Source organism: Alternaria ethzedia (genome assembly GCF_023757985.1).
Source record: "Alternaria ethzedia strain BMP 0044 chromosome Unknown scaffold_26, whole genome shotgun sequence".
NCBI classification, from domain to species: domain Eukaryota; kingdom Fungi; phylum Ascomycota; class Dothideomycetes; order Pleosporales; family Pleosporaceae; genus Alternaria; species Alternaria ethzedia.
Genome location: NW_026056219.1, coordinates 211,606 through 236,991, shown reverse-complemented (window position 1 = coordinate 236,991; position 25,386 = coordinate 211,606). Strand labels below are relative to the sequence as shown.

Sequence of the window (25,386 nt, the reverse complement as noted above, 5' to 3'; positions counted from 1 at the left end):
CGCTTCTCGGCGCGTCGTTCCCCGCAGCTGTTCCAGGCCACCTGGTTGACACCCCAAGACGTCGCTCGGCTTTCCAAGGTTGCTATCGTCGATTGCCATGTGACTTCGCGTGACGTGGGGTTCAGCTGGCGGATCCCAACGCGACTCTTCGCTCCGTGCAACAAGACAGACCGTGTCGACTGAGCAGCACCTCCACAGCTTCCTCCTCCACCACCACTCCGAAAGCCACACCCTCTCGCGCAAGACGCAGACATGCCGAACACCAAGAAGGCATCTGATGGCGAGACGTAAGTGGAAGCCCTTCCAAGTGTTGGAAATGTGTTGACGCATTTGTAGTCTGGAGCAACGCCTGAGCCATTACCTTCGAGCGAAGCAGAACCGCACACAAGTCCTGTTGGCAGATGACCAGCGTATACGTGACAGAATCAACGAGATTCAGGCCGAGAAGATGTTACTCGAGGATGAATGTATGTTGCTCGAGGATGAGCTTGAAAGTAATCTGAGGCAACGTCTCGAAGATCCCGAGGGAGAGCCACTTCTGCAGGAGCTGATGGCAGTGGAGCAAAGCAAATGTCGTCCGGTATGCGAAGCTATGCAGCTGAAACTGCCACGCGAAATTCGCGACATGATCTATGAGCAAGTTGTGGGCCCCCCAGCCTGGCACAACGGCAAACATACCGTGCCTGTGGTAGCATCGAAGGATCTCGGTGTCTCGGACGCATTCAAGCTTGTCAGCAACAGTATCGGTCCGTTGGCCAGCGGCGGATATGACCATTTTGGCGAGGCCACACGGCAAGAGTTGGCGGAGTACTGGTACACAAGAAGTACATTCGACTTCGGCACAGACTTGCACCTCATCAAAGCCTTCCTCAACGGAGTTGCTGCCGGTACTAGTTGCAAAGCTCTTGAGATAGTCCGCCAGCTGGAGATTACAATCGACTGCAACGACGAGTTCGAGCCGGAAACCGAGCGACTTCTGACCAGTGCTCTGGCGGATCTTACACTACGGATCCAGCCGACACGGTTACGAATTTACTTACACGACATACAGGGGGTTGTGCGCTACAATGACGACCGGCTTCTGATCTTACTACACAATGTCAGGCAACTGCTTCCGGACCTTCCTGGTTGGACGATCGAATTCGTTGTGCACATGGTCACGAATGACTGTCGATTATCGCGAGGATGGCAAGGATATGCATTCGAAGATATCATACCAGGGCATCACGTCAACCTGATGATACCTGGGAATACAGGTATGTCACTCGATGAGTGGTCGGATAGGTTCAGACAAGTAAGTGATGATCTTACCGTGGCATCACTATGCAAGCTGACTTTGGAAACGCAGCTTCGGAAGGAGCTTGAACAGTACTACGACGATACACTGCACGAAGCAGACGACGAAGACGAAGAAGAGAATGAGGATGAGGAAGAAGACGGTACTGATGACGAGCGCGACGAATACATGCCTCTTGATAGAGATGAGCTTCTTGAAATCGAGAAAGAGTTGGGTGGGTGTCAGGAGGATACGATTATATGGCGGGCCTTGGGTGCCCGATGATGTGTGGGCTCCGCTATTCATGGGTGGCAGGTTTCTCTAATCGCCAAGGCACCTCATACAAGAGAAAAACTAAACAGGTCTGCAGGCTACGTTAAGCTAAAACCTTACGAAGTAGGTGACCTAACGTCAACGTAGGCTTTAGGCTTTAGGCTGTTCAGTTTTTTCCTGGGTTAGCGTGATGGGACGATTACGGGCTACCTTTACTTGCGATTAAGGGCCTCACGACTTCATGTTTTACCTTCTATCACTTGCTGACGGATGCGCTTGCTAGCGGTCTCATCTTGCTCGCACTTACCCGACCACTAGTGCAGTGGCCCAATCCAGTACTTATACCGAGTTCTTCCACCAGAACTCCTTCTACTCTCAACCTACAGCTTCCATCCCTCGCGTCACCCCATTGAGATGGCACCTACTGCGACACCCCCAAGCGAGACCGAGCGCCTGCGCGCAAAATGCCATGCGTGAGTTCAAATCACTGATTGTGAGCGATAGCTGACATCGTTCATAGGGCGCTGAAAGGTGCGAGTAAGACCGAAATGAAGCAGAAAGCGCTGGACCTCCAGCGGCAGACATTGCGAGATCGCGAACACCTCCTGAGAGAAGAAGCTCATACCGACGGTATCAAGGCGGCCGATGCGCTCTCAGCATTTGCGCAGGCTGACTGCTTGGAGCTCTGCACCAAAGTCCAGAACGCTTTTCCCCGCGAGATTCGGGACATTATCTACAGCTACATCACTGGTGACAAGGACGTCTCCATCACTTGCGATGTGCCCTGGTGCCACACTTGCGATTGGCACTCTCATTCTTCGAGGTCGCTTTCGAGTTGCGTTCCGGAGTACGTCAAAGCAGCTCATTGGTGGAAGCGCGAGTACATGGGGGCACAGATGGTACGAGAGATCGGCGAGAACTACTATCGCTCTTCTCACTTTGTCTTTGAACCCATCATCTCCAATGTTGTTCCATTCCGCTCCGTGGACCACCTGGGTCTGGGCTTCAAACCGGTAGATTTCATCTCAGATGTGGAGATCACGATCAATTGCCGCGACTACAGGTTTGAGCCCATGGACCGCGAAGGCAACAGCATTTCCACCGACATACATGCAAGATCTGCAGACTCTGAGACCGGCTGGGGAAATGCGCGTCATAGAGAGGTGCCAGACCGTCTTCTCATCGAGCTAGAGTCGCTCTTTGGTTTCAGACACGGTACTGCGATCACCATCAATCTCGTATCCAAGCTTTGTGAGAAGGCTACCTTGCTTGAGCAGCAGAAGTGGATGGCGCATACTGTCGTTCCAGTCATCTTCCCAGTTCTCCAGCGACTCAAGGATGCTGGTTGTCGAATCCGCATACTTCTCTCTGCTAAGGAAGAGTGGTCAAAGAGATCATTCACGTCCAAGTGGAACCCTAAATCTTCGGAAGCCATCAGCCAGGACGTCCAGGAGGTACGTTTGCAGGGTCGCTGAAACCCTGCTTTTTAAAAGCTAACATCTGCAGTATGTCAAAGTTGAACAGGACCGCCTGTCGCAAGATGAGCTAGGGTTTACCGTTGTTTCTGACGAAGAGTCGGAAACTGGTACAGCGTCAATATGGGACGCCACTGCTTTCGCTGGGGAAGAGGTCACATCTGACAATGCCGACGAGGCATAGTTCTCGGAACTCTCGATGTCAAGCTGAACATTGAGGGGTGATCTTGTGGCGACGTGACAGGTTGAGGGGCAGCAGTTCCACTGACTCCGGAAATGTCCTCTCATGGCCTCAAATTTTTAACTTTCATATGGATACGTTGCATGGAAAAGCGAATGGAAACTTTTACGTGCAGTCTTGTTTGGGACGGTACTAGCTACTGGGGCGGACGAAAAAGCGATTGATGCGGTTTTTTCAGGATTTTCTTTCTTTATAAAAGCTCACACATCAGCCATTCCATAGCCCTGTTAGTGGTTTCTTCTATCAAATACGAGTTTCTCTCCGAATCCATCTTAGGAGAAGCTTGATAACGCAATGTTCGCGCGTGAAAGCATTGTCGCTCGCTAGGCAGAAACACAAGCTGCTTTCTCACTCCTTTCCTCGCCTACAAATTGGGGTGCACCCTCAGCATTGATCGCCTGGTCTCACTACACGGTTCCACACCCAGGTTCAACCACAGCTCCATCTTGCAAAACGTAAACAAGATTACATTCCACCTTACTCGTACCAAAATGACAGCCCCATTACGGCCAGAAGAACAGGAAAAGCAGCTCCGCGACAAGTGCTACGAGTAAGTCCCGCACGAACAGGGCGACATATAGCTACTGACGTACAACAGGCTACTCCACACAGAAGCCAAGCTCCTACGACGGTGGAAAGAGGAGGATGCGCGACACGAGGCTCGTAAAGCCGAGCTGCAAGCACGGAAGGAGAGGACCATCAACGAGCTGAATCAATACGCTCAGGTCGCCTGCCGCAACCTCTGCGACAAGATCTTCGAAGTCTGTCCACGCGAAATACGCGATTACATCTACGCGTACCTCCTCCCCGACTCCCCAGTCGCCTTAGAGCATTGCGACCATCGCGATTGCGATAGCAGGCCCTGCGCCAAAGGAAGCGAAACACTGTATTACTTCGTTGAACCCCACAGTCATCTCTTCAAAACCGCATACGTCATTCCAGAATTCTCCGTAGAGCTGCTCGAAAAGTACTATCGCACATCCACGTTCGACCTACGAGACCAATTTGCAAGGCTAGGCGCCTTCCGGAGCTTGGATAGAGGAAACTTTGGTGTCATACCAGCCAACTACATCCTCAACGTTTCCTTGTTCATACAATGCGACAAATACGACTTCGACGGGGTAACGGCACCGCTGACCATTCCGTACGGGAGACATCCGCTCAAACCCCGGCAAGCGCTGCTCGCAGACCTCGAAGCACTATTCGGTTTCAAGGCTGGCACTAAGGTCGATTTACACCTCCTCGTAAATCGTGACCGGTTGTCGAATGCGCACGTTGCCGAATACTGGGAATGCGACACCGTCATTCCAGTCATCCTGCCGACGCTGCGTAGGCTAGCTGCTGCTGGTACGAAGGCCACGTTGTGTTTTGATAATCTTGGGTGGGGGGTGACTATTGATCATGGAGATGTCACGATGGAGGAGATAAAGAGCGGTTTGTCGAAGAAGATTGGCAAATGAGCCAATTTTAACAGTTCCTTATGTAGAAGCTGACAAAAGCTGCTGGCAATGCTAGGCGATGAGGGTGTCTGCTCCTTGCTTCTTTCCTTCCTGTTCCAACGGGTGTGTTTTGCCCTCGAATATATGGATAGAGTTTTCGAGGAGCTGATGGCTGGCGTAAGCGGAGTATGCTGTCGATCGCAAGTCATGCAGGGTCCAGACCACATACGCAGGGCGTGAGTACCTGAATAAGCGATCAGCAGCACCCTGATAGACCATAGTACGACGTCTTGAAATTGGGACACGTTCTGTTCGCGATCTTCCTCAATCTTGATCAAAGGACAAAGTATGTGCATCGTGATGTACGCGATTCCAAGGACAGATGAGATTGGTGGTGTGGGTGCTTGTACATGCGTGCACCTTCGGAAGCGTGCTTTGAGGTACGCCAGCGAGCTCATGGATGTCTTGTCAGACTAACACCAATGATAGAGCACTCTCCGAAGAGAATATACGCAAAGCGCGTGTCGCGAAGCTGCAAGAAGAGCTTGCAAGCCTAAAGAAAGATCTCGCCAACACCACACCAACAACAAGAGACGCAGTCGAACAAGTCGCTCGGACGGAATGCGAGCAGCTTACCAACAACATCATGACCAAATTACCACGTGAGATCCGCGATATGATCTACTTCCACCTCAGCACACGAGACCGCGAGCTCATCGAGCGCGAACACTTCCGGACGACCCTGGATCCGATAACGAGGCTCTACTCGTACGACTTCAACAGATGGAAAGCACAACACTTCCCAGCGCACTACTGGAACACCGATTACGTTGGCCAGCCCTTCTACCGCGAGCTTGTAGAGAACTACCACCGAACAAGCACCTTTCTCTTCGGCGACGATCCAGGAGTAATGAAGCGTTTCCTCACCACCGACGAGATGAAACTAGGCATTCCCCCAAAGGCACTCGTGTCTAGCGTCGAGATCGGCCTGAATGCTGTCTCGCATGACCGCGGCTCTTTCCGCGCTTACATGTTTGGCATACCCAAGTCACCGGAGCGAATGCGTGAGGCTCTCGATGGCATCTTCGAACTGAAGCCTGGCGCTAAGATTGTGATTCGTTTCGTGACTGAGGCGAAGACTAAGGAGGAGAGAGATGAGCATTGTAAGGGGGCGATGGCGATGCTATTTGATGACGCGCAGGTGGAGAAGATGAAGATGTATAAGGTTAAGTTTGTGGTGGATGAGGGGCAGGTTTGGGATTTGGCGGAGGCGATGAGGGATGAGTGGATGGGTATTCATGGGTGAAGCCTTGCTACGAATAGAGAACATCAGTCTGAACCTGCAATCAAATGCCGAGGACGTGAGAGTGATGGGCATCATGTGAGGGAAAGCTGCCCAAAGAAGGCCGCTAGCGTGTAACTCCTGTCAGCTCCGATTGGCCGAAGCATACGCCATCAGGGCCCGGGGGAAGGAGCACCCCGCCATGGCAGAAAATGTTATCGCGACACCCCTCGGCGCATGTTTCTACGCGTCAAACACTTTCCAAACCTCTCCAAACCTCAATTCCAGCCTCGCACTTCGTTTAGACGCGTCTCGATTCCATATCGCAAGATGGCTGGCGTTCCTAGCACTTACGATGGTGCGCACCTTCCGTCCCGTGCTCGTTGGGCCAAATGCTTACCCTGTATACAGCGCCCGTTCACATTGCCGTCATAGGCGGCACTGGTATCTCTTCCCTACCAGGCTTCACCCTCGCCGCTACACTCGACGTCGACACACCATGGGGCAAACCATCATCACCCGTCTCCATCCTACAACACCCGTCGCCCTCGACCGGCAAGCCGATCCCTGTCGCGTTCATCTCCCGACACGGCCTACACCACGAACTCGCACCTCATGAGGTCAAGAACCAGGCTAACATAGCCGCGCTGCGACACATCGGTGTGCGCACCATCATCGCCTTCTCCGCCGTTGGTTCTCTCCAAGAAGAAGTGCGACCGCGCGACTTTGTCATCCCCGACCAGATCATCGACCGTACAAAGGGCATCCGGCCATTCACTTTCTTCGAAGGCGGCATGGTCGGACACGTCGGCTTTGGCGACCCCTTCGACAAGCAACTGTCCAAGATCGTCAGGCAGTGCGGACACGCGCTGGAAGGAGACGGCATCTCACTTCACGAGAAGGGAGTCATCATCTGCATGGAGGGACCGCAATTCAGCACACGCGCAGAGTCGAACCTATATCGGTCGTGGGGCGGCAGCGTCATCAACATGTCTGCTCTGCCTGAAGCGAAGCTCGCGCGCGAGGCTGAGATCGGATACCAGATGATCTGCATGGCAACAGACTACGATTGCTGGAGGGGTGACGGCTCTGAGGACGTCAACGTGGAGATGGTCATGGCACATATGAAGGCAAACGCCGAGAACGCCAGGCGGTTCGTTGGCGCAGTGCTGAACGAGCTCAGCAAGGAGGAGCACACGGAACAGGTGCTCGCTAAGCACCTCGACGGACAGATGAGATTCGCAGGCGCCATGACAAAGAAGGAGGGACGCGGATCAGAGGCCGAGAAGAAGCTCCAGTGGCTCTTCCCTGGCTACTTCGACTGAACGCCAAATGCTACTAAGCGCGCCATTGACAAAGGCGCATGACATTTGACTACGATATACTCCGATATTAGGAACGGGGAAATACCTACCCCGATCAAGAATCTATGCATGCGCCCGACGGCTGACCAAGGTTCTGGAGGTAAGACGCAGCCAGAGGCGCCGATTACGGCAGGTCGATAGCAATGGTTACCCCAAAACTCCAAACAGAACTCCATGTTTACATCATGGAAAATATGCATTAGCCGTATCGATAACTATCCGTCGCCAGCAGCCCGTTAGACATCCGCGGGCACTTGTCAAGCTCGATCTCACGATTCTTTCCCTTAGCACCTTCCTTTCTCGTCTATGATCTGCGTTGCTACCTGCCGCAATCGCATCGACAGTTTCTCAGCCTACACAATGAGCGCTCGAGATGTTTATGATATTGCGAAACGGCTGAGTGAGGAATGCGGGCTTACAGGCTGCTCGAGTATTTTGTTCGGGTGACACCGGTGTATTGCGCTGATCAGGTACCAGGGTGTGGCGAGTCAATCAGATCAACAGTACCTGCATGCCCGCCATTACCTCGCAACAACGGGCACAAATTGGAGGGTGACACTGCATATCTGTATTCCTTATCATGCAGATCAATACACTTCCAGGATCGAGTTTGCATTTGCACCGCGGGGAAGACGCGCGCGCAGCATAATCCCGGTCAGACATGGGTGCACGGCGGCAGTCCTTCTCGGGTCACCACGGGAAGCATGACTATAAGACACATGATATCGTACACAGTAATGGAGCAGCTCTTGCTCGATACCGCATCCACTCGTCACTCTCCTACCAAACGGTAGCATTCGCAACCGTCATCATGGTTTCAGCGTGGTTTCTAACAAAGGTCTTTGTGGCTTTTGCGCCGCTGACGACGACCGTATACGCACAGTACAACGTCACAACACCTCAATTGCCTCTGTTGCTGGACGCTACCGCAGATGACTTGACTGCTGGACTTGAGGCTGGAGACTTTACAAGTTTGGATTTAGTCCAGGTAGGTTCCCTGTTTTCTTGCCAACTTGTGTAGGCATGGATCTACCTTGGACAGCATCGCTGACATAATGTAGGCTTATGTGGGACGCATCATCGAAGTCAACAAGACTCTGCATGCAGTATTGGAGATCAATCCAGATGCCTGGACGATCGCGAAAGAGTTGGACGAGGAGCGAGCATGTGGAAAGCTTCGTGGGTAAGTTGTGCTGCAAGAATCTGTATGATCCTTCGCTGACTGAATGCAGCCCTCTCCATGGACTCCCGATTCTCATCAAGGACAATATCGCTACCGCTGACGAAATGAACAACACTGCTGGATCTTGGTCACTGATGGGTGCCAAAGTCCCACGTGATGCGACGGTCGCTGCGAAACTTAGGGAAGCTGGTGCTATCATCCTCGGCAAGGCCAATCTTTCGCAATGGGCTAACTATCGATCCTCTAACTCTTCGAATGGATGGACTGCTCGAGGTGGTCAAACGTATGGCGCGTACTACCCTGGGCAAGATCCGAGTGGCAGTAGTAGCGGTAGTGGTGTCGCGGCTAGTCTTGGTCTCGCCTTTGGAACACTCGGCTCAGAGACTGATGGATCCATCATCTCTCCCAGCCAGCTTAACAATGTTGTCGGCATCAAGCCTACTGTCGGACTTACGAGCAGAGCTCTTGTCATCCCGATCTCTGAGCACCAAGACACCGTTGGGCCAATGGCCCGCACAGTCAAAGATGCAGCCTACATTCTCCAAGCCATCGCTGGACCGGACAGTTACGATAACTACACGTCTGCGATTCCCTGGGCGAGCAACGCAACTAATGCTACCAAGCCCGACTACGTTGCTGCATGCACTCTGGATGCGTTGGAAGGAAAGCGAATCGGAGTACCGCGCAACGCTATCGGCACTCCCAGTCCCCAATCCGCGCCCATCTACGCTGCCTTCACAGCTGCTCTCGACGTCCTCCGCTCCGCCGGCGCAGTCGTTGTCGACAACACCAACTACACCGCCTGGGAACAGTATCTCGAATCCAACGCCGAAGGCATCGTTCTCGACGGCGACTTCGTCCCCAACCTAGCACACTACCTCGAGCAACTCACATACAACCCCAATGACGTCCACAGCCTAGAAGATGTCCGTAACTTCACCCAAAACTTCCCCCAGGAGGACTACCCCGACAGAGACACAGCCGACTTCGACAGCTCCATCGCGCAATCCCAAAACTTCTCCAACACCGACATACAATTCTGGGAAGCCTACCAAGAAGACCTGTACCTCGGTGGCGAAGGCGGTCTCCTCGGCGCACTATCTACATATAACCTTGACGCCGTGGTTGTTCCTTCGCGCTCTGCATCTGGTATTTCCGCTATCATTGGCGGCCCTATTGTTACTGTTCCGCTCGGTGCGCTGCCGCCCAACACAACGGTTGTCACGAACTCACGCGGTGATTTGAATGCCACTGCACCGAACATTCCGTTTGGAATCTCTTTTGCGGGTGCGCTGTGGAGTGAAGAGAGTCTGATTGGCTTTGCGTATGCGTTTGAGCAGAGGACTATGGTTAGGACGAAGGTTGTGCCGTATATTCAGCCTAGTATTGAGATTGATAATGTGGTTGGTAGTTACTAGAGAGGGGTGGGGATGACATAATTGGGGTTCCATCGGCAGTGTATGTTGATCGGTGCGTGGTGGAGGTTGCGGGAGGAAGTTATACCGTATAATCAGCGTTGTCGTGAGACGGGGAATGTAGTCGCTATCTATCAGATTGGTCGCGGGTTAATAGGTATGGACTTTTATGAGGTCTGTAGAGCGGTCGGGAGGATGTGTGTAAGGTCGGTGGGTGGTTGCCGCCGAATGGCCGATGGAAATTGTTGCGTCTTACATCATCGCAATCACTACGTGCTGTGTTGACAATCAAGCTTTATACTTACTCGTAGCTTATGTTCTCCTACGCAATATTTCCCATTGGTTCGGTTATACTATTGCTCTCCGTAGGCTTGCGTAGCCTTCCAGGTGTATAAGCTCATATTCGGCGATGCGCGAAGATTCGCACCCTTCGTATCGCCAGTCTCAAATTGATAGTCTATGAAGATATTGGCGCTTCATTTCCCAACCCAGATTTTCTGAACAAAGCTCCGGATCAACTAAGCTTGGTTCTGATGCTGCTTCAGCGTGGCTCTTTGCACAGTCTCGGCGTTAAGCGGACTTAGCTTGTACTGGCTGACAAGATCGGGAGGGACGTGAGACTTTTGTGGCTTGATGGCATTATTGTATACGACGTGAGGTTAGCGTCGTTCCAAAAGTGTTCGTGGCTTTATGTGTAGCCAGGCTGTTGACGTGGATGGGACCAGGTATAAATATGAGTGGGAGAAAGCAATTGCAGACCACAAAGCGCCTATCGACTCCTTCTGCCAACTCAGTCAAAGAGATATCGCTCCCTCGCATCAACATAACTTTGAAAGCATCAAGTTCGATCTGCAATGTCTTCCGCAACCCAGCAACTAACGCACATCCGCAAAGTCGCCCTCATCGGCGTACGCCCCTCCACATCCCATCCTCCAACCATCCCACTAACACCGCCACCAGGCCACTGGACAAGTCGGCTCCCACATCCTCACCTACCTCCTTGATACGGGCAAACACCAAGTCACAGCTCTAACCCGACATACCAGCACCGGCACTCTCCCCACAAACCCCAACCTCACCGTCGTCAAGGTCGACTACGACGACGACACAGCCCTCACCTCCGCCCTCACCGACCACGATTTCCTCATCATAACCCTCTCCGCACGTGCTCCACCGACTCTCCACCCTCGCATCGTGTCCTGCGCCGCCGCCGCAAAGATCCGCTGGATCATGCCTAATTACTTCGGCTACGGCATCGGTGACCGCGCACTCAGTAGCAAGGCTGACTTACCCGCCAACTTCGAGCGTTACATTGACGATGTGAAGAGCACACCAGGAGTCGATTATACAGCGCTTGTATGCGGCTTCTGGTACGAATTCAGTCTCGCAATGGGGGAACCGTGGTTTGGCTTCCGGATCCGCGATAGGAGCGTGACGATGTATGGAGACGGGATGAAGAAGGTTAATGTGAGTACGTGGGAGGCTTGTGGGAGGGCGGTTGCGGGGTTATTGTCTCTTCCCGTCTCATCAGATGGTTCGACCAACGGTGTAGCACTAGAGAAGTGGAAGAACAAGGGCGTTTACATATCCTCTTTCCTGGTTTCCCAACGCGATATCCTGGATAGTTTACACCGCGTGCTCGGGACGCGAGATGCGGATTGGACGATCAGATACGAGGATGTGGAGAAAAGGTTTGGGGATGGGATGAGGGAGTTGGGAGAGGGGAAGATGTTGGGGTTTGCGAAGGCGCTTTATGCGGGGGTTTGGAGGAGTGATGGGGCTGATTATGAGAGTAAGGGGGGTTTGGATAATGGGGTGTTGGGGATGGAGAAGGAAGACTTAGATGGGGCGACGAGGAGGGCGGTTGAGATGGCGATGGGGGCGATGGGGGATGTTGAGGGGCAGTTCAAGTAAAGCGACTTGGTGGGATGTGGGGTTGTGACGTTGTAATTTGAGAAAAGGAAAGCGGGATGATGATTTCGTAGACAGGAAGTTGTGTAGCTAAATTCGATGATGTTGTGGAAGGAACGATGATGTACCATCGGCCATCATGGTTCCTGCTCTAATCATTCGGCTTCTACCCCACCTACATCCTCTCATTAGCATCTGCCTTCCCTCGCTCATTTAAGATAACTTACCAAGATTTCTCCTACTCGATACGCCTATCTCCAACTCCTGCCCTTCTCTATTTTTCCCTCGCTCACAGGTGAACCAAAAACATTCCATTGCGTGGAACTTCCGCGCACCTGCCATACCGATTCTTCGTCCTTCTTGTCATACGACTTCCTCTCCTTCCATTCTTTCCACCGCTCGCGCAGCGATCTCTTCTCTTTGTTCTCCGGCTCAGGCTCGGGCTCTGCCATGAGGGCGGCGAGGGTTGATGCCGGGACGCCACTGCCTTTGTGACGCGATTGTGCGAGCGCAGAAGCAGTCTGCGGATTGACGGGTGCTCCAGTTGCGGTTTTGCCATATTGCGGCGGTGGCTTACGTGAAGGCTTGGGATCGTAGGATATTGTTGGGTCTGGGTCTGAGCTCGGATTTGTGCTCGACGATGTTGGGGTCGATGCCACGATCTCCTTCGCCTGCTCGCTTTCCTTAGAATCCATGTCGTGGGGGGCCAACACGCACAATGCCAGCGTGTGTAAGGTTTGAGGTACGTGGACTGTTCGCAGGATACAGCAATCTGACGATGCTCAGGCGTGCAGCACAACGTTCACAATACATGTTAGCGAGTTGTAGTCAGCCTTGGCCCACATCTGCAGTCAGCATCGTATCATCGATGCATCCTGCCACCTGCCAGTGCCGAACACCCGAATGCGAAAGAAACATATGCGATGATAGGCCGTGATGGGCGCGCCGAGAACCCCGAGTCGCGGCAACAAGTCGACCCAGTATGATCTCAGGCTTCACGAGGTACTAAATCTGACATCAGCCACGATAGGAGACTCTACCCAGGTAGGCATGAAGTCGCGATAGTCACGATATTGGAAGGAAGATGGTGTTGATGGTGCGCGACATTGATGACGCCATGTACTCGATTTGTCAAAGCTTCGGTGGCGGAAGCTCTCCGCCACCCCTCCGCATCATCTCCAATCCACCGAAGAACAATTACTCTACCAGAACAACGACCACCACCTTCCCGTAAAACGAATCCATATGCGCTTCCCTTCCTTCCCCACATTCCTCCGCGCCTTCCACACGGTCACCAACACAACAAGCGCTTTTATCCGATCGAGTCCTGCTAGTACGCTCGGTCGCACTATCTACAACACGCCACAGCGCGCTGTCATATACCGTTCGATGCCAAATATCCCCTTCTTGGGTGCTCTTTTCGGATCTTCTAGCAGTATGGCGGACAACACAAACTACCCAGTCCAGAAGCCCGAGGGCGAGTGGCAGGCACAGCTATCGCCAGGTACGACAATACCCGTCCCAACTATCAGCGCATAGTCACTAACATGATTACAGAACAATTCCGCATCCTCCGCAAGAAAGGCACCGAAATGCCCGGCTCCAGCAAATTCGACAAGCACTACCCCGATGCCGGCGTCTACAAGTGCACCGGTTGCGAAGCGCCCCTCTACAAGGCAAACCACAAGTTCGACTCTGGCTGCGGGTGGCCCGCGTTTTGGGATGCCGTACCTGGCGCTGTCGGACAGAAGCCTGACCCCGGTCTTGGCATGATGAGGACGGAGATTGTCTGCAATAACTGTGGGGGTCACTTGGGACATATCTTCAAGGGCGAGAGGTTTGGTAACCCCAAGGATGAGAGACACTGTGTGAACGGTGTGTCGATTAACTTCAGTCCTGACGATAAGAACTGAGCTTCTGGGTCATGTATTGGATGAGTCGAGTGGTGTATATATGGGGATGTAGGGCTAAGTGTATTAGTGACGACGAAATGAGAGACGACGTTGATCAGTGGCTCTGATAACCTCGCGTATGACGTGCAGTGGTTGCTGGCATGACGTTCTTCTACTTATGGCGGGCTCGATTCAGCTACTTGAGCCCCCACATTACCTCAGACAGCTATATGAAGCTGCAGGTTGATCAAACTGATACATACGACCATAGGATCATGAGAATTAGGCTTCCCGTCCGCTCAGCCATATACAAGCATGATACCGGCGGATTAGTAGTTAGGTGGGTGACCACTAGCGAATCCCCGCTGTTGTATGTTTTTGCTCTTTTTTGTTCCAGATCTGAAATGGGAACTCTCGAACTCATACCTCTCTTTTTGCCCTCTTGCTCTGTTTCTGTGATCCAGCTGGACGAGCAAGCCAATGCATCCATGCACGTCAATTAAGAAAAAAACTAAACAGGTCTGCAGCCTACATTAACATAAAAACCTACAAGATAGGTGACCTAGCGTTGATGTAGGCTCTAGGCCTGTTTAGTTTTTTTCTAGTATGAGGTGCATGGGTTTGTCACACGGCTCGTCATGCGACGCTGATAGCAAACGTTGGTTGTTCCTATATCTATCGACTTCTTCACGCATCCAGCCAACAACAGACAACCCTGGGTAAGATGACATCCAACAGCGAAGACCACGCTAAGACCGATGAAGTCGACGGTTGCGCCATATGCATGAAGAAATGGGCTACCGCATGTACTGGATGCGGCAATATTGGCTACTGCTCTGAGAAATGTCGACAAGAAGACGCGCCGCAGCATAATACCATCTGCAGCACTTTCAAGGACTTTCAAAACCGGCCAAGCGAAAAACACTTTCGAGCCCTCTACTTCCCTGCCGATGAGCCCAAGCCACGATTCATCTGGCTCCTCATGGACGGAGAGAGTCTCACCTGGAAACCTAATCCTACCGATCTGGCTAAGTATGTTCCCGGAGCACCTTCGTCGGCGGACTCGTTCATAACAGATCACCGTGTCGTGCAAGATGATCATAGCGAGAACCGAGACCTCATAAAGGGTTTATGCATCGAGTATGATCCAGTGTCCCAGGGTCAGTCAGGCAGCCACAAGGGTCCGGCTTCCTTGGAAAAGCCAGCCAATATGTGCTTTGCTAGAATGATTGGGCCAGATGTTGGCGGTCTTCGCCGTGGTGGTCAGGTTGGGCGTGTTCATGGGTGGAATCCTGAATATGGACTAGAGTCAGGGGATGTGGATTGCACTTCGTTGGGTCCGCTTCTGGCATGGGTCACGGAGGTTACTTTGTATTAGACATCTAGGGGAATGCTGCGGATCTGACTGCGAGGATTGTGTTCGTTCGGGACATAATGGGGCCCATGGATATGTATACTGATAGAATAATGACTGGCATTCAGACCCAACGATAGATCGACATACCGTAGTAGCTATCAAGCCAGAAAACCTTTCGCCAATTTTCACCATGATCATGCATGCAATTCACTAGTCTACCTGCTTTCAGCACGGTAATTCACAGTGCATGCCCAGATTATTGAACAAATGCACTACGCTCTCACATACCTCGACAACTCCGGCTAGGTTGCCCTAACCGCCTGGGCAACTACCACGACGCGACTGCACACACAAATCATCAATACCTACACCGTTACAACCCGCCGTCATGCCCCGCTACCGCCTCAGCAACGTCTTCAACGACCAATACACCTACACCTACACCTACACGCCACTCACAAACCCCGACCCCGAAGCCGAATGCTTCATCTGCAAAACACCCTACTCCCCACACGACCCCGAAGGCTGCCAAGCAATCCAACTTCATCACTGCGGCCACATCATCGGCCACGAATGCTTCACCGAATGGATCAACCGCACACCCCAATCGTGGCCATACTGGTCCCACCACCTCCCTCCCACCCTGAAACCCTCGGTTGGTGACGAAGATCTCGAAGTCAAGTTCCTCCGTTGGTTGGTGCATACAAAATGGATAACTCACATAGACCACCACCACGACTTCCACCTTGAGATTCTCACCCCCCTCAAATGGCGCAGACGCGCACTGTGTGCCGTGGAAGCGCTAGCTAGGGGCGCCCTCACAGACGAGGACGTTTGCGTGCTAACCAAGGCTTCTTTCCTCACGCTCATGGACCCAGTGTTTCGGCGTAGTATATACACAAACGTTCTTGTTTTCTTGGCAGGCCTTGAGGTAGAGCTTATGGGTCCTGCAATACGACTTCACTTTTCGATTGGATCGGAAAACGTGCTTTTGGATCTCGTGGGTAGGTTGGTATGGTTAACCATTCTTATAATTTGGGTTATTATACTGGTACACGCGTGCGCTTATTCTGGGGTTACGTGGTGGGTCTTGAAGTTGGGTGTGCGGCGGCGTGGCGCCACTGAGCGAAGGAAACCTTTTGGCATGCAGGAGTTGTTTTGGAGTGGTTTTCGATTGGGAAAGAAGTCTAGATGAGCAGAAAGTATATATGTACAAAGATATAGGTATGAAGGTTACAGGGCTACGTAGACTCAATATCCCCAGAATTTTGGAAGCGTTCACTGACGCTTGACGTACTCGACAGGTCCGTCGTACTTGTCCTTCCCGATTACGTAGTAGTAACCCATGGCAAAGACAACAAGTACAGCGAACATGACTATGGACCAGTTCATGTCTGCCAAAGACGGGTTTGGCACCTCGGGGAAGCAGATCAACACGATAGCCAAGGAAAGGTATGTGATAGCGATGATGTTGATGTAAAGACCCGCCTTGCCGAGGTCGAATTTCGACGGAAGGAGTGGTTCTCCGAGAACACGTTTCCTGATCATGCAGCCGATGACGATGATGTTGGCGGTGAAGATACCGAGACCTCCTAGTGCGATGACGATGTTGAAGGCGATGGCGGAGCCGATGTTGATCAAACTCAAAAGTGCGGTTCCTACGAGGGTTGCGATGACGGAGTTGACGGGAATGTCCCAGCCTGGTGGTACCTAGGATCGAGATTAGCGAAAGGATCAGGAAGCGGGAAGGATGAACGTACGTAAGCGAACCAGTTGGAGAATGGGAGACCTTGATCACGGGCGAAGGACCAGAGTTGACGGGACGAAGCTGTCACCTGGTTGACCGAGCTGAACATGAGCAATGAGCAGATGAGTACCACCAGGATGTTGGTGGCCACGATTGATCCTGTCGCGTTCAACAAGATCTGGATCCATGGCTGGCCAAGCGGAGTGGCGAGAAGCGTGTCGAGGTCGTTGCCAAGAGTGGAGAAGACAGTGACAGTCATGATGAAAGCCAATGAGTAGTTCACAACAGCTGTGGAAACCATGGCTCGAGGACTGACCCACGCAGCATCCTTGACCTCCTCAGCGAGATGGACGGCCAAGTCAGGGTCTCCAAGGGTAAGAATGGGACCAAGAATACCGACGAGAGTCGCGAGACCGGTGTTACCCCAGCCACTGGGGTCTTCGAAATGGGTCCATGTGGTTGTGACATCTGAGCGCTCGCCCATGACCCAGAGTACGACGATGAAGGCGAAGAATCCGAACACATGGAGGACTAGTCCGAAGCCTTCCAGCAGGGGAAGCTTCCTGACGAGAACAGTGTTGCAGAGGATCGAGAACGTGGTGATGGCGATGGACAGAAGGGTGCTATGCCAGCCTTGAATGACATATGATGGCTTGTTCAGCACGATCAAGGCTGTGAACTGATCGGCAACCGCGAAGGCCGTACCAGCCATACCTGTTTGCCATGCGATGACACACAGCCATCCTGGAATGATCGGTCAGTACTGCATATATGCTGAGTTCAACCAGAGGTGGCATACCGGTGATGTAGCTGAGTATCTTTTGGTATTTCCTTGGAGCCAGTTCTGATATCCAATGATATTGCCCACCAGCTGTCGGGGCCCTATATCTGTGTTAGCGAGACGCATTGATGTCTTATTAATTTCACCATCACTTACATGGACACCATCTCTGCCAATGAAAGCGTGACGAAGAACATGCCGAAGCAGACGACGACAAGTAACCAGATACCACCGGCAGCTCCTCCATTGTAGAGTGAGATTCCGATACCACTACAGCAACGTCAGCAGTCTTCTTCATCTTCGAGGGACAGTACCATACATCAATGCGTATTCCCATGTGCTGCCAAGGAGTACAGCGAAACCGAAGATAGTCAAAAACTTGAATTGCCGCTGATCTCTTGTCAGTATATCGGAACCTCTCCGGCGGGCGTTTGCGACATACCCTCAACTCCTGCAGCTTGCCCATGCGATCCATATCGCTCTCATCACTATGTGTGCCATACTTTTCACCCACGGCAGTCTGGTTCGCCAACTCGATGCTGTTGGGAGAGTCGATCGCCTCCGAAGGACCCTTCATCATGCTGTCGTTCATCGTCGCGATACGTGCATGCCACAAGTAGATGGAGGAGTGTAGTCGGTAACCAGTAATCAGAAGAAAAGAAATTCGACAGGGTGGTTCCGATGTCTGCTGCGGGACGTACTATCCCATTCGAGAGGGTGGCGCTGGGTGGAGCAAACGTGCTCAGCTGTCTCGTTCGCTTGGAGACACTGCAGGGTATTCTGGTACGTAATGTTGGGAATCAAAGGATCTGGAGGATCAGATTGGAGACCGGGGGGCTGGCGCATGCCATGAGCTTGTTCGCGTGTTCGCAGCTTTTCATGTGGCAGTGGGAGTCTCTGGACGCACTGGACAGGTTCAGTATGCTCCGCAGCACGTATTGTAGGATCTAGATGCCCTTCGCTTATGCGCAGAGAAATGGCAGTCACAGAAGGACCGGCTTGCGCCGCAGAACTGCCGTTAGTCTAGGATCCTGACGGGTCGGGAAGCCCACGCGTGGGATGGCTGCTCGACTGCATTTCTCCTGCGTCGGAGCTTTAACCGGATGGGAACATTGTCTTTGGCGACTGCAAGCATGATGACACAGTGACATGTTGATCTGCAACATCTTCGTGAGTCTGCCATGCGTGGAATGCAGCCAGAGATACGATGCGAAGATCGAAGATGGGGACAGTGGAGTGGTACATGTGAAATGAGAGATTGTTCTGAATGATGGTGTGGGGTGAGTGGCGCCGACGGGACGGCTGGTGGACTTCTGGAGACTTCAGGCCTTTAGCGCAGGGAAAAGCTTGAGTCAGTCCGGGCCGCTGGCCGCGCGTGTCAGGACTCGAGGACAGCATTGCGAGCTAACAATCAGACCACGCCGATGCGACTCACAAATACTTCCACGAGTGAAGCGAGCCAAATACATATCAACGTGATCTTGTCTACTGCGCGCTGTAAATCTCTGACGCGAGAAGCACCGAGAGTCTTATGACAGACTCGCCGTCTCCCGTACAGCCCCAAATACCCGGTGGGAGCGGGCTGCGGGAATTCCGACCTCTTCGTTTTATGTATGTACAGTAGGGCCGTACTGCATACTTGTTGCTCTCTATATACAGGCACGGCACGGTTCGGTCAGTGCTCGGCCGGTTGCGCACGAGGAAAAATCGATCGGGATTGGATGCTGGGTATCATCATCTCGGCATCCCAGCCCTTGGCGACCAATGCAGGCAAAGTCCCGGAGGCGAGCGGCTATCAGGAGCCAAGGTAGCGACCCAGTATTCGGGATCACTCTTGCGCCTCACGTTCTCGAGTGTGATGGAGGGACATGAGTGACACGGTAAGATCTGTTCTTTGAGGCCCGACATGTTTCCAACAACCAACGGTGTCCAGAACCTTATTACTGCATGTCGTGCGCAACATAGCAGTCGTTTATAACGTCTTTTTGCCAGTCTGTTTGGCCTCACGCGACAGATGGCGTACTCATCCAGTTCCTCGCCCCTGGCCAGGGCGTCGGACAACCGCTTTGCCCGCATCACAACCACCGATCAGGGCGCGACGCTTTGGGTCGTCACGCTTCTTTCCATGATTTATGCGGTCCTGGTACTCGCAGTTCGTCTCGGGTTCACGAAATGGAGAGCGCATACCTGGGACGACTTTGTCGTCGTAGTAGCACATGTACGCGTCGCGTTGCCCCCCACCTTTACTGCCTTTATCAGTATGACCCGAAGCTGACGTCAACACAGCTTTTGGCGTTCAGCATGTGGGCCTTCTTGTTTTCAGCGCTGAAGAATGGTCTCGGGAAGTCGTATAGCATCTTAGAAGATGCAGAGATATCTAAAACACAAGAGGTTAGCCGAAGGTTTCTTTTCTACCTCCAATCCATCCAATATGCTGATGTGCGCTAACACTTTGGATGTTGTCAGCTTTATTTTACCAGTCGGATCTTGCTGTTCATCGCACTCGGTTTTTCGAAAGTCTCCATCCTAATGCTCATCCGGTCTGTGTTCGCCCGGAACGTCAAGGTCTCCATACTAGCGATTGGTACCGGGGTGATCGTAGTGGTGTTGGGCCTGATTGGAGCCATTGCAACCACGACCTATTGTTCAGTCGATACCGTCATACCGAGACCTGGTGACGAGTATTGCGTCGATTCAGTAAGTCTAACCTCCGTCTTCCTCGAAAGGCTGTACTAGCTCGCATGAGTGGTGCCTCATCTTTGGTAGCATTCCCGTCAATGTCCCCCTGCGAGATCCACACATGTTTCTGCACAAACACTGACCTGTTAGATTCCCTGGCTAAAAGCAATTACTATCGGTGACATGATCACCGAGGTAATCATCATGGCCTTGCCGATAATAGGCTTCCACTCGTCTCTAATGTCGATCAAAAGTAAATTCATCGTTGTGATGGCCTTCTTTACGAGGATACCGTACGTATGAACACCGGATCGAGCTGGCACCGAGACTAACACCTTTGTAGAAACGTTGTCTTCGCTCTTATGCACTTCCTCGCGTATGCCGAATTCGTAGAGAGCCGTGAGCCGGCCATTCGCATCGTCCTGACCGTCGCCTGGCAAAGCGTTCTTCTTTCATTCAACCTCATATCCGCAACAACTCCACTCCTCAAAGGCTTTACCCAAGGATTCATGACACAAGGGGTATCCCTAGGATACTTACGTGAGGGAACAACGGGCGGAGGTAGTGGGATGTCAGGAGGCAGCTATGAACTCAAGTCCCTGACGAAAAGTACTCGATCGAAGTCGAAATTCTCGTCGTTGAAGCTGACGCCGTCGGATGCATACGCCACCACAACAGTCGAGGGGAACTCCGAGGAAGATACCCTCCCACCCTCAAGACTAGACCGCTTAAGGGGTCAGGAGAGCTCCAGGAAATCGACTCTCCCACCTTCAAGGATGGACTGCATGAGAGGTCAGCGAGCGGAGCGTGCATCTATTGCTAGTCAAGAGTCGCAAAAGATCATGATCAAACAAGAATGGCAGATTTCAGCGGCGTAGACCGTATGAGTATCTTTCCTGAGCATGTGGTGTTGTATGCCATGGGCTTGTACCGTAGCGTCCATTCCAGTTTATATGCAGGTGCCGAATGCGTTCTTCCCTTGCGAGACAAGGATTTTGCAATGCGCTTACCTAAGCTGCCGGGATTACCCCGCCAAGTGGCGACGCAACATTAAGCTCCGACATCTCCAGGCAGGCGACCACCCACACTTCCCATTATCTGTTCACCAATAAGATGGCAGGACTAATCTTTGGGACGGCACATTTCTGGTTCCGGGCGCTAACAACGGTCGAGAAAGCGATAATGGCGTACCCATTCTTCGTCGTTCGCCGAATCGCTCCTTCGCTACATAGCGACCAGTCATCTGCACTTCTTCCATTCTCATGAGACTCGATTCCGGAAAATACGGTGTCACACCCTTATCATCAAGCGTTGGCGTGAAGGCAATAGCATCTGACGATGGAAATGAGCTCAAGAAAAAGAAGATAGGGTCGCGTGACCTGCATGTCGACACCCAGGCGAACACCACATCTTCCGATATCGACGACGTCGAACAAGACAAGCCTAAGAGCCAACCAGTGTCATGGAGCGAATTACCTCGCAAAGACCAGCTCTTCGTCCTGATGCTTGCTCGTCTTTCCGAACCTCTAACTCAGACCTCGCTAGGCGCATATCTCTACTACCAACTCCAATCCTTCGATCCATCACTCCCAGAGTCGACCATCTCGTACCAAGCTGGCATAATCGGCGCAGCATTCCCAGCGACTCAGTTCATGACCGCAATGCTATGGGGTCGATTCTCGGATGCAGAGTACGGTGGCCGAAAGAGAACGATATATCTTGGGCTGCTTGGCACCATGCTTAGCATCATTGGCTTTGGGTTCTCGCGCAGTTTCGCTATGGCAGTAGCGTTTAGATGTCTTGGTGGCATACTGAACGGCAATGTTGGCGTGATGAGGACTATGATCAGTGAGATCATCAAGGAAAAGAAGTACCAGAGTAGAGCCTTCCTGATCTTGCCTATGATCTTCAACGTCGGTGTCTTGGTTGGTCCTATAATGGGTGAGTATCATCGGGCTGTATACATAGAAGGACGTACTGACAATAACAGGTGGTGTGCTAGCAGACCCCTTTGCCAGCTACCCGTCTCTATTCGGGCCCAACTCCACTTTCGGTGGCAAAGACGGCGTACAGTGGATGAAGCGATATCCTTATGCCCTACCCAATCTCACGAGCGCCGTGTTCCTATGCCTATCATCTTTTGCCGTTCTCTTCTTCCTTGAAGAGACAGGTGAACTCTGCAAACACAGGCCCGACCCAGGTCTCCGCGTTGGCCGATGGATACGTCGAACGATCTTTCGCCAGAACATCGCAACTGAAGATGGGTACAGCGCTGTGCGGCAGGATGACTTTGAGCTACAACCCACACCAACATCGGTACATGCACCATCATCTGCTAGTCTTGACAAGTCAAGAATTGTCGTCAGACAACAGCTACCCTTCCGTCGTATTTGGACTCGCAACCTCGTCACAACGCTCTGTGCGCACGGCGTTCTTGCTATGCACGTAGGTACCTTCAACGGCCTCTGGACTATTCATCTCTCTACGCCTCGCTTCGACCGTAGTCACCCATATCCCCCGGGTTTCACGCCCCACGGCCTCTTCTTTACCGGCGGTCTTGCTATGCCTCCAGCACGTATCGGTATCGCACTTGCCATCATCGGTGTCATCGGCATACCCTTGCAACTCTTCGTTTACCCACGAGTTGCGCATCGTCTAGGTACCGTGGGTTGTTACCGCATCTTCCTCGCTCTCTTTCCTGTCATGTACACGACAGCTCCGTTCTTGAGTCTGGTTCCCAGCTGGACGTCCCCGCCTGATGGTGTCAGCGGACCTTGGATATGGATCGCCATCACATGCGCTTTGTTCATACAAGTCCTCGCTCGCACATTCGCCTTGCCGTGTACGGCTATCCTCATCAACAACGTTAGCCCGCATCCATCGGTCTTAGGTACCGTTCATGGCATAGGCCAGTCGGTATCTAGTCTTACCAGGACCGTGGGGCCAATACTCTTCTCCTGGGTATTCGGAAGGGGGCTGGATATGGGCATGATTGGACTGGCCTGGTGGTGTATGGCTGCCGTTGCGATAGCTGGCTGGGTTCTTGCACAGGGCGTAAAAGAAGGGAATGGGCATGAGATATTGCTCGAGGGGGAGAAGGAAGAGTATGATTGAGAGTATAGACGTCAAGACATCTAGAGATATCATTTCTGGTGCAAGATTCGATTACCATCTGGCAGCTACCATCTACTCAGGCTTTCTACCCTCCATCCTTATCACTACTCATCATGCCTACGTTGTCTTTTACAAGCTGTCACTAGCAACGCACAGCTACCTCGTATCCTCCTCGGTCACTTGTTGGCAGCTTCTCAAGCGCAAACCATACTCATGTATCCATCTCAGTTCACTCTCGCTAATCTTCAAGAGACCACGCCCACCAGTGTAGTCCGCAGACCTCAAGCCGCCGCCTCCTCCCCAAACCCCCCATTAACCCCCTCCTCATCCGCAAAAAGCCCAAACACCTTCTCAATCCTCTCCTTCGTATCCTTCGCCACCCCATCCCCACCCTCCCCAACAACACCCCCCAAAACCTCCATAAAAACATTCAACTTCCCCCTCCAATCCGCCACATCATCGCTCTCAAAGTCAATGTCGGGATTGAACCACTTTGCCTCCGCCGCATCGATGACCCACTTCAGCGACCTATTAAGATAGACGAGGTGGGAGCCCCGAATCTCCTTGTTGGATTTCAGATGGGTTTGAAGAGAGACCATTTCGGAGGCGAAGAAGGTTTTGAAATGGGGGTTGGAGAAAGCGGAGATGAGGAGGGGTGAGGAGGTGATTTTTGAAGGGGAGAAAGAGCCCATGCCTAGTTCGACGTCGGGTTTGGATGCGGATTTGGGGGGTAGAGAGGGGGCCTTTGAGCGCGGTTTGGCGGCCGCCTTCTCATTCGGCAAGGGTTTATATGGTAAGGAGACTAAGCCTGAGAAGAGGGGTGGGGTGACCTTGGCGGTGGGGGCCGTGGTCACGGGCTGTGGCGGCTGCGAGGGTGGTGGTGCGGGTATGGAAGCTGTGACAACCGTAGGTGTGGCGGTGACATGGCTTTCATACTCGTCGGAAGCATCGATCATGTCGACCTCTGGAGAGGACATACTGCTGTTGCCTGCGCTTGAGCTGCTCGTAGCGGCACTGAAGGCCGCCGCGCTGGGCTGTGACACCATTGAACTGGCGAGGGTGCGAGCACTGAAGGTCCACGCGGTACCCCAAGACGATGCTGTACTTCCAGTAGTATCGCTACTTGGAGACGACGACGGTGACGACGCGGCAGAGGTAGGTGGACTACCGAAGACACCACCGCTCGTCTCGAACGCGGCCAGTTGGTCCATAGTATCGTATTCGCACTCCATCTCATCACCGTCCTCATTCCTCAACTTCTCTTGTTGCTGCTCCACAAAGCCATGTGCTATGGACCGCCAGGTGGACTTATGTCGCGTGAAGCGAGCGTCGAAGGGCTTGTGCATCGAGCTTGAGCTGGTAAGGGGAGGGGGTAGAATGTCTATTCGGCGAAGCTTCTGGTTGCGCTTCTTCGTCGTTCGTATCGCCGGATGTGGCTTGCGGTTGAGATGGATATGCGCACGGGTGATGTGTGTCTTGGAGACGCGGGAGTTGAGGGTGCGCTTGTGAGCCATGTTGGCGGCAAGAGGTGATGCAAACATCTTGCTTATCAATGACAGAAGCGAAGATGGGCCGGTGTGATGGGCGTTCGCAAGAGATTTGGTATAGATACGATCGTGCTTGTGAGTAGAGGACGGCAAGTCTGTCCAGCTGGGGCTATCGCGAGATGGGAACGCGACGGTGACTGAGTATCGTTAGTGTGGGTCCCTAGCCCCCTCGATGCTGCGTGACCAGCGGCAGCGGAGTGTTACAAAAGTCGAAGTGAATGGGGGTGAAAGGGGAGCAAGAGCTCATAAACAGACTGGTGTGCGTCACGAGCACACGCCTTGTCACTGAATTAACAGCTGAGGGAGCGGTACGCATTGTACACAACGATTACTATGTCTTAGAACATATACAATACTTGTTGAGAGAAACTGGCGTAGCGAGGACGTTGTGGACGTATCTGTCCTAAGCA

The 25,386-nt window shown here is 52.6% G+C and overlaps 11 protein-coding genes across 11 annotated transcripts; 9 read left to right on the top strand and 2 right to left on the bottom strand.

Moving 5' to 3' along the window:
* Nucleotides 1-252: 252 nt before the first annotated feature.
* Nucleotides 253-3,208, top strand: J4E87_008410 (uncharacterized protein; the record flags this gene model as incomplete). The annotated part of the gene is made up of 4 exons (XM_049379999.1): nucleotides 253-287; nucleotides 337-1,506; nucleotides 2,070-3,003; nucleotides 3,056-3,208. The coding sequence occupies 4 exons, from the start codon at nucleotides 253-255 to the stop codon at nucleotides 3,206-3,208; spliced, it is 2,292 nt and encodes a 763-aa protein (XP_049230268.1).
* A 548-nt stretch (nucleotides 3,209-3,756) lies between these two features.
* J4E87_008409 (uncharacterized protein) lies at nucleotides 3,757-4,725 on the top strand (the record flags this gene model as incomplete). Its single annotated transcript, XM_049379998.1, has 2 exons — nucleotides 3,757-3,815; nucleotides 3,864-4,725. 2 exons carry the CDS (start codon nucleotides 3,757-3,759, stop codon nucleotides 4,723-4,725), a joined length of 921 nt encoding a protein of 306 aa, XP_049230267.1.
* Nucleotides 4,726-5,160: 435 nt separating this feature from the next.
* Nucleotides 5,161-6,010, top strand: J4E87_008408 (uncharacterized protein; the record flags this gene model as incomplete). The annotated part of the gene is made up of 2 exons (XM_049379997.1): nucleotides 5,161-5,171; nucleotides 5,194-6,010. 2 exons carry the CDS (start codon nucleotides 5,161-5,163, stop codon nucleotides 6,008-6,010), a joined length of 828 nt encoding a protein of 275 aa, XP_049230266.1.
* A 213-nt stretch (nucleotides 6,011-6,223) lies between these two features.
* J4E87_008407 (uncharacterized protein) lies at nucleotides 6,224-7,311 on the top strand (the record flags this gene model as incomplete). The annotated part of the gene is made up of 2 exons (XM_049379996.1): nucleotides 6,224-6,344; nucleotides 6,398-7,311. 2 exons carry the CDS (start codon nucleotides 6,224-6,226, stop codon nucleotides 7,309-7,311), a joined length of 1,035 nt encoding a protein of 344 aa, XP_049230265.1.
* Nucleotides 7,312-8,161: 850 nt separating this feature from the next.
* J4E87_008406 (uncharacterized protein) lies at nucleotides 8,162-9,951 on the top strand (the record flags this gene model as incomplete). Its single annotated transcript, XM_049379995.1, has 3 exons — nucleotides 8,162-8,338; nucleotides 8,412-8,533; nucleotides 8,583-9,951. The coding sequence occupies 3 exons, from the start codon at nucleotides 8,162-8,164 to the stop codon at nucleotides 9,949-9,951; spliced, it is 1,668 nt and encodes a 555-aa protein (XP_049230264.1).
* Nucleotides 9,952-10,802: 851 nt separating this feature from the next.
* J4E87_008405 (uncharacterized protein) lies at nucleotides 10,803-11,862 on the top strand (the record flags this gene model as incomplete). The annotated part of the gene is made up of 2 exons (XM_049379994.1): nucleotides 10,803-10,856; nucleotides 10,909-11,862. 2 exons carry the CDS (start codon nucleotides 10,803-10,805, stop codon nucleotides 11,860-11,862), a joined length of 1,008 nt encoding a protein of 335 aa, XP_049230263.1.
* A 715-nt stretch (nucleotides 11,863-12,577) lies between these two features.
* On the top strand, nucleotides 12,578-13,772 carry J4E87_008404 (uncharacterized protein; the record flags this gene model as incomplete). The annotated part of the gene is made up of 4 exons (XM_049379993.1): nucleotides 12,578-12,585; nucleotides 12,749-12,839; nucleotides 12,997-13,363; nucleotides 13,417-13,772. 4 exons carry the CDS (start codon nucleotides 12,578-12,580, stop codon nucleotides 13,770-13,772), a joined length of 822 nt encoding a protein of 273 aa, XP_049230262.1.
* A 2,614-nt stretch (nucleotides 13,773-16,386) lies between these two features.
* Nucleotides 16,387-18,228, bottom strand: J4E87_008403 (uncharacterized protein; the record flags this gene model as incomplete). The annotated part of the gene is made up of 6 exons (XM_049379992.1): nucleotides 16,387-16,818; nucleotides 16,869-17,599; nucleotides 17,655-17,737; nucleotides 17,793-17,906; nucleotides 17,956-18,026; nucleotides 18,079-18,228. 6 exons carry the CDS (start codon nucleotides 18,226-18,228, stop codon nucleotides 16,387-16,389), a joined length of 1,581 nt encoding a protein of 526 aa, XP_049230261.1.
* A 2,270-nt stretch (nucleotides 18,229-20,498) lies between these two features.
* On the top strand, nucleotides 20,499-21,193 carry J4E87_008402 (uncharacterized protein; the record flags this gene model as incomplete). Its single annotated transcript, XM_049379991.1, has 2 exons — nucleotides 20,499-20,608; nucleotides 20,659-21,193. 2 exons carry the CDS (start codon nucleotides 20,499-20,501, stop codon nucleotides 21,191-21,193), a joined length of 645 nt encoding a protein of 214 aa, XP_049230260.1.
* A 384-nt stretch (nucleotides 21,194-21,577) lies between these two features.
* On the top strand, nucleotides 21,578-23,429 carry J4E87_008401 (uncharacterized protein; the record flags this gene model as incomplete). The annotated part of the gene is made up of 2 exons (XM_049379990.1): nucleotides 21,578-22,256; nucleotides 22,306-23,429. 2 exons carry the CDS (start codon nucleotides 21,578-21,580, stop codon nucleotides 23,427-23,429), a joined length of 1,803 nt encoding a protein of 600 aa, XP_049230259.1.
* Nucleotides 23,430-23,710: 281 nt separating this feature from the next.
* On the bottom strand, nucleotides 23,711-24,943 carry J4E87_008400 (uncharacterized protein; the record flags this gene model as incomplete). Its single annotated transcript, XM_049379989.1, has 1 exon — nucleotides 23,711-24,943. The coding sequence occupies one exon, from the start codon at nucleotides 24,941-24,943 to the stop codon at nucleotides 23,711-23,713; it is 1,233 nt and encodes a 410-aa protein (XP_049230258.1).
* Between the last annotated feature and the right edge of the window lie 443 nt (nucleotides 24,944-25,386).